The sequence below is a fragment of the Cariama cristata genome, unplaced genomic scaffold (assembly GCF_000690535.1).
Source record: "Cariama cristata isolate BGI_N322 unplaced genomic scaffold, ASM69053v1 scaffold6693, whole genome shotgun sequence".
NCBI lineage: Eukaryota > Metazoa > Chordata > Aves > Cariamiformes > Cariamidae > Cariama > Cariama cristata.
Window position 1 is genome coordinate 190,236 of NW_009608895.1, and position 6,818 is coordinate 197,053.

The following is a 6,818-nucleotide window of genomic DNA, read 5'->3' on the forward strand; positions in this document are numbered from 1 at the left end:
GTAGGGAAACTCCAGAAAGACCATCACTGTCCTCCAAGAATTTTAGACATGAGCGCTACCCACCAAAACTGTGAGAATTCAGGGTCATGATGGGGAAAAAGAAGATAGCACTGACAGAAGAGGTCTGAAATTTCAGACCTAAAACCCCAGAAGATATGTATTTATACGTATTAACACCAAGAAAGTTCCTCTATTCACATACCTTTTCCCCAAGACGAAACACTGACTAAAAATAATAAAATACAATCCCTGATAATACACACAGCATAATTAGATTCCCCAGATATCATTCCACTGCAAAAGTTTTAACAGTTATAAGTTATTAACATTACACTGAGAAAACATATAATGTTGTTGGAAAAGTAATACTTACTACGTGCGTCTGAGGTCTGTAAGGTGAAGACATGTGCAGACTTCTCAGTTGGTCTTCCAAAGCAAGCAGACGTTCTTCTAACTGCATCTCTAACTCCTGTAGCTCCATGCGGACAGACTTTCTCAAGCTCTGTAGCTGATCAGCTTCATATCTATACCAAGTCCATCGTAAAAAGAACAAGGGCATTCACTGCACTCAGCTGCACACCATAAAGGGCGAACTGAGCATGCCGGTCCCATGAGTAAAGTATTTCATGCAAGGGAATTCAAAGTGGAACATAGAAAATTCCTCTTTCACGGAAAACTTAGCTGAATGCCTAGGTGGAACAAAAGTCTTTCTCCATTTATAGAAAATATATATCACTTCCTGGAGAAAACTAAACAACATAGTGTATCATGGAACATTCTCCAAAAATTTTTGCTTCAAATGCTTAAATATATGCAAGCAGAAGAAATCAGCATTTATACATATATCTAATCAAATCCAATTTCAAACCAGTAACAACAAACATCATAAAGCAATGCAGTAATCACATATTACTTCTCCTGCCTGGTTCTGGATTCCCAAGCAGTCGCAGCTACATTTTGGCCAGGATCTCATTGTGTAAGAAGGCCAACTGATTTCAAAAATGTTTACTTTTAAAGTGATCAGTCAAGAGCCGATTCAACTAAAATAAATATATAAGCAGTTCTGAAAATTGTTCCAGATCAGCTGCTGCTGCAACTCACATGAGCACAAACACACCGAGTCAGATAGCAATGCCAACTGTAGCATGTCAAGTGGCCACTGTAAGCTGGAAAAGCATCCGAATGCTATAATGTTCATTCTTTATTTACATCTACAAAAATGGGGAAGGTGGGGCTGGAATCTAAGCTGAAAATCTTTAAGGCTTTTTCCCCGCCAATATCCTATGTTCAAGTATCCTATGATAAAAGTCCTTAAAACCTAGAGCTGTAAAATCACTTTGGAGAAAGAATGAAGAAAAAAAATTCATCAATGAATGAGAAATAGGGATTAAAAGAAACAAAGAGGAAAAAAAACTCTAGAAAGAAGTATAAAGAGAGTAAACAAGTTTTTGGCAAAAACTCAGGTCCAACTGTGTTCATATTGAAACAATAGATTTCTTGCTCTGATTTCAGGGGCAGCGACACATTTCCTGAAGTGCCAGTGTATTTTCTCTCTCTCTCTCTTTTTTTTTTTTTAAAAAAAGATCATTTTACCTTTCCTCTTCTGTCATGTGCTGATAAACTGTTGTCTGTTGACGTAACATAGTCAATTCCAAATCCATCATTTGGGTTCTGAATAAGTTTAGATTTCGCCTTACCACTTGTAGCTCCTGGAAAGTATTCTGTGGGCAGAGGGGAGACAACAATGCATTACATGGAAAAATTGAATTAAAATAAGCCTAGATCCTATAATCACATTTGCCCAGATGTGCCCTTTGAGTCAAGCAGAACCTCAGCAACTTCAGTATACTACAGAGGCTGCACGTTGTGAATAATAATTCAAGAAAATAACATTTTTAGATGTATCATACAAGAAAACACATGAAAGGACTTCCATGTACTTCGATTAATTCCTTTTTAACGTTACTTGCAGGATGGAGTCATCTATCATCTCTTGCGAGCAAAGATAGGGAACAGCCCAAAGTTAGCACAATCTATGGCACATTCAGGATGTTTCTTTGTATTTTACTTTGACTAAGTACCCCTGTGCGAACAGGGTCACTTACTTCGTAGAGAGGTAGAATGGATGATCTCTGAGTAGCGTAACCGGTGGCAGCTGAAAGATCCTGACCCCTCATCACCGGGTACTAGGGAAGAAACAAACGATTTGAAATGGGAAAGTCAGCAGTCTCTTTCATGAAGTCATCTTCTCAAACACACGGATACTCCAAAAGCAGCCACTGTTAAAACACCACCTTTCCAGCACTGTGATTTCTGCTATCTATGTAAATGTATCAGGAAAAGGATACCTTACAAAATAGCAGCACTAGCTCTTAACTGAAGCATGTGCACCAAAGCTCTGTAACGCAAATGTGCTGCAGGTGAAAAACCAAAGTAATCCTGTCTGATGCAGTAAGTAGGAATAAAAGCTAAGTTTTTATGCACCAGGCATTTAATGCCTGAAAACTCAGTAGTCTCAATTGTCTTAGCTAATGATAAAAAGCACAACTCCAAAATGAGAACTGAGAAAATTAAACTGTGTCCCATTTTCAAATCATGATTACAGCCACCTTTGTTGTGGGGTTTTGCTCATTTCTCAGTTTGGAGGGTTTTTGTTGATTTTGGTTTTTAATCTCGCTACCTTGCCTACATCCAAAGACCCCGTGTGCTAATGATCTCTCATGAAAACAAGATCGTTGAAGAATTTCTTCTTGCATGTTGCACCAACATATGGAGCAAACAGATAAAATTCAGGGGCTGTTACCTGTAGAGACATGGCACAACACGGAACAACGGAAACAGCAAAAACATTTATCTTTTCAAACGTGAAAAAGACAGTTTATCCAATCTAATTTTGAAAGAATTCAAAGGACTATTGACACGCCATGGAAAATTTGAAGCATGTCCATTCATCCAGGGGAGTTTTCCTCAAACATGATCACAAGGGGATGTTTTGTTTTTCCTCTCCCAGTTTTCTCTAGTCCATGTTTCACAAAGAATTTATCTACTTCTGTTTATTCCTTCCTAAAATCAGAATCATATATTTGAAACATATTTTCTTCAGCCGCTGAGTATGCTCTGTGCCAAACTCGATCTTGGCTGTAGGAAAAAGCAGCACCAGGGAACACATTTTCATACAAATATCTGCAATGAGAAGGACCAAGCCCCCAAAATGGAACCAGTCTAGACAAAATATGCTGGAATCAGAACAAGTGGGCTAGGAGATGTTATTATGCCCTCTGATACTAATTTTTTTTTTTTAATTGAACCAGCTTGAGCATGAGTTCTGGATGTAATGCATAGGTTTCTTCTTCAGTAGGTTTAGTTAGCATGGTATGTGCAGTAAAAGTAGTGTAGCACACTGTAACCTTACACAAATCAAGGCTGCAATTGGTTCACATGAGGGAATTTTACAAAGAAGGTTAAATTCTGCAGATGCTTACTCCCAGGCACATCGTCCACTACCTTGAGCAATGGCTGACTTAAAACACAGCTGACCACAGCTTTCCACTGCAGAGCTGCTTACAGAACCAAAGCTCGCTCTGAGAAGCGCGGCCAGCTGATATAACCAAAGGCAGGCTGGACTAGCCTCTAACTTTTGACAGGTGGCAAAATAAACAAAATAACAGGGGTCTACAAAAGCCCACTACAGCCTACCACCTGCAATATGGTGTAGGCAGGCGCATGTTTGTTCTTGGGTAAAACCCACAGAAATTGCTGAAGCTCTACAACTGAACAGTCTTCATGTATTCATATACAAACAAGCAGAGTCTGCAACTGCTCTGCCCACGTAGCCTCCCGCAGCAGCCTGCAGGCTCCTACGTTGGATCACCACCTAGGAGAACAGCAGTACAGAGATGGCAGAGGAGGGACAGCTGGCAATCAGGAGGGAAATAGCAGAAGGTGTGGCAGAAACTGGTAAAAAAAAGTGCTTGCATTTTAAAGCATTTCTTCTCTGAGTGATGAGATGGACAAAACTTTACATGCTCTGACAAAACTGATTCTTCATAAACAACAGATGACATCAGGAACATGTTGACTAGCTCCAGAGTTGAAAGTGCAAAAGACTGGCATGAAACAGCACAGAAAGTCATAGGGATCAATCACCATTGACATCTTTAGTGAAGCCATGCAATTTGTAATGAAAAAAATACATTTTTATCAGTTGGATGGGAAGTATGTCAGAGACAAAGAGAGAGGTCAAAGGACTGTTAATATGTATTTTCAAATCTAAAGTTAGTGACTCTCACCTTAAAATAATAGCTGATAAAGAGTACACTGTTCCTCCCTCCCACCCAAGAATATCCATAAAAGGAAAAAATAAAAAAATCAGCAATTTGGGTCAACTGCAACAAGAAAAAATTAAATGCAAATACAGTGGAGCACTGGAGAGATGATAATCTGCCACTTTAAACAGAAGTTCCTGAAACAGTAGCAAATCAAACTTGCACAAAATGTCATTTTTTCCTGATCTGTTGCACTACTCAAAGGAATACTCAGGTCAATATCTTGGTTTTGTAAGGATAAAATAAGAAGGTCCTTTGCCCCGGGACAAAATTTGGCTTTCCCTTACCTGTGAGAGGTTCTGCAGAGAGTTTCTGATGTCGTGTAGAATGCGCAGTTGCATCTCCACAGTGGATGGCGGGTTGATGGCATGAGGTCGATGAGGAAATGCAGCATGCCTTGGAGAGAAGGGACAGCTGAAGGGGGAAAGCAAGGCGCTGAAGGAAGAGCCAGAGATGCTTGGGACGCTGTGGGTGCTCAGTGTTCTCATGTGCTCACAGAGCGGTCTGTCCTGCCACTCGGCGGGGAGGGAGTGGAGGGAGCACGTCGACTGGGACATGTGTGCCGGCGTGTGCAGTGGACAGCTCTGTACCCTGGTGGGACTGGGCTCCTCAGATAGCCTGCTGGGTCCAGCCTGGGGCACTTCTTTTTTGGAGGACGAAGGTGCAATGAACAGCGTGGATTTGCACACCGGCTGGCTGGCGGCTGCCTCACCCTCACTTTTGTTGTTCTCAGATGTCACTTTCTTGTCTTCCTCCATACCTGTGTATTTGTAGGTAAAAGAAGGAGGACTGCACAGAGTCTCTTTTCCTGGAGTTAACTGGACATTCACAGAGGACACCACTTTCACTGGATTCAGCAACGCAGTTGGGAGAGACTGAGACCGTCTTAGAGGATAGCCCGATTCAGCAAACCAGAGCCTCTGCTTCCTCAGGAGATCTTTTGACTTAAGCAGAGTGCGTCCGGCCCTGGAATCAGATGTGCTGACGATCCTCATCTCAGCTCTTTGCAAGGCGACGTGAACCCTGTCCACAGACGATGGGGAGGAGTCGGCACCTTCCAGAGCCTCCATCGACTTGAGGATATGATGCGTGTGGTACTGAGGAAACTCCAGCACACTGCCTTCCTCCAGCAGGTCCAATTCTTTTTGCTCACTGGAAATGTCTTCCTCTTTAGAGCTGACCTCTCCTTGGACTGTCTCTGGCATATGAGATGACTCGCTTTCTCGTCCTTGATTTTGTTCAGTTTCATAGTCAATAATTTTTCTATCTTCGCTCCTTCTGTTCTCAGAAGGTGCCCCTACCTTTCGTCTCTCTACTCGAGAGATAATATCCTCTTCATCATCCTCATCATCCTCATCTTCCTCCTCAAACTTACTGAAACAGGGCAGTTCCTTTGCTACCAGTGTCTTCTGTTCCTCACTATGCGATGTCACAGTTGTCTCACTGTCACAGCTGTCAGCACTGCTTCCCATGCCCTGCAAAGACTCCTGAACCTAGGAAAGATAGGAGCCAGCAAAGGGGTGAACTTACTGGAGATTCAACTACTGCCTTCTCAGGAGTCAGGCTAAGAGTCCAAGTCCATATTCAGCGGGCTTTGTGGTGGGGAGCAGAAAGAATAATGCAGTTAGTGGGCAAGAAAAACAGTGAAGTAGAACAAAGAAAGCATAGGTTAGAAGCATACTGAAGTACGGCACCAAAACGAGATTTTTTTTTTTAAAAAAAAAAAAAAAGACAAACTATTCACATATTTCTTTGTTTTGACAACAAACTCTTCATTGCCAGAAGAATCAAAGTGGCAGCAGAGTAAAAGACTAACAAGAGCAAAATGCTAGTGTTTTAGGTAGCAAATGCAAAGGGGTAGTAGGGTGGTATCTGCCATATACAAAGGTTCACAGTCAACACTGAAATGAAGAGTGCTATTAGGGAATGCATACAGAAAAGTGAGGAGAACTGCAAACCGTAGTGAAACTAGTGTCACAGGACAACTCTAAGAATGGGAAAACCAGTCTGCTCATATACTCGGCCTGTTTTAAGTCACAGAGTTGTTTGAGACTGAGAATCTCACATTAAGCTGCCAATCTCTTATTGAAGACTGCATCCAGTACTATTACGCCCACCCTTCCTTCCTTCCTGCTAATACTTCTTCCCCTTTTCATTCTAAATCACAGTTTAAAACAGAGCACATGTACGAGGGAGCTGCTAATTTAATAGGTAACAAATGGCAGGAAAAGCATTTATGAGAAAGGAAAACAAAGAGATCTACAGATTGCAAAGCATATTCCTTAGGCTGGTCTGATTGACTAGTATATTTACAAGTGGAGAAGGCATTTTCATAAGAATATGTGTAAGAAAGCACAGTCTTAGAAGTTTACCATAGTTGACACTTGAACTAGAAATTTAGAGAAGCTTTTCCCATCTAACTTCTGCAGATCTCAGTGCCGTCAGGATATTAACTATGTCGCGGTCTAACCTCAGCCAGCAACTAAGTACCAC

At 41.5% G+C, this 6,818-nt stretch overlaps 1 protein-coding gene across 1 annotated transcript in view; it reads right to left on the reverse strand.

The window, feature by feature from the left end:
* SSFA2 (sperm specific antigen 2) overlaps nt 1-5,818 on the reverse strand; it is a gene marked incomplete at its 5' end in the record, with an annotated part of 14,388 nt that extends 8,570 nt beyond the window's left edge. Inside the window, 4 exons of the mRNA XM_009697324.1 lie at nt 374-524; nt 1,594-1,721; nt 2,106-2,186; nt 4,613-5,818. Coding sequence (XP_009695626.1) covers nt 374-524; nt 1,594-1,721; nt 2,106-2,186; nt 4,613-5,818 — 1,566 coding nt within the window. The remainder of the gene's footprint in view (nt 1-373; nt 525-1,593; nt 1,722-2,105; nt 2,187-4,612) is intronic.
* Nucleotides 5,819-6,818: the final 1,000 nt, after the last annotated feature.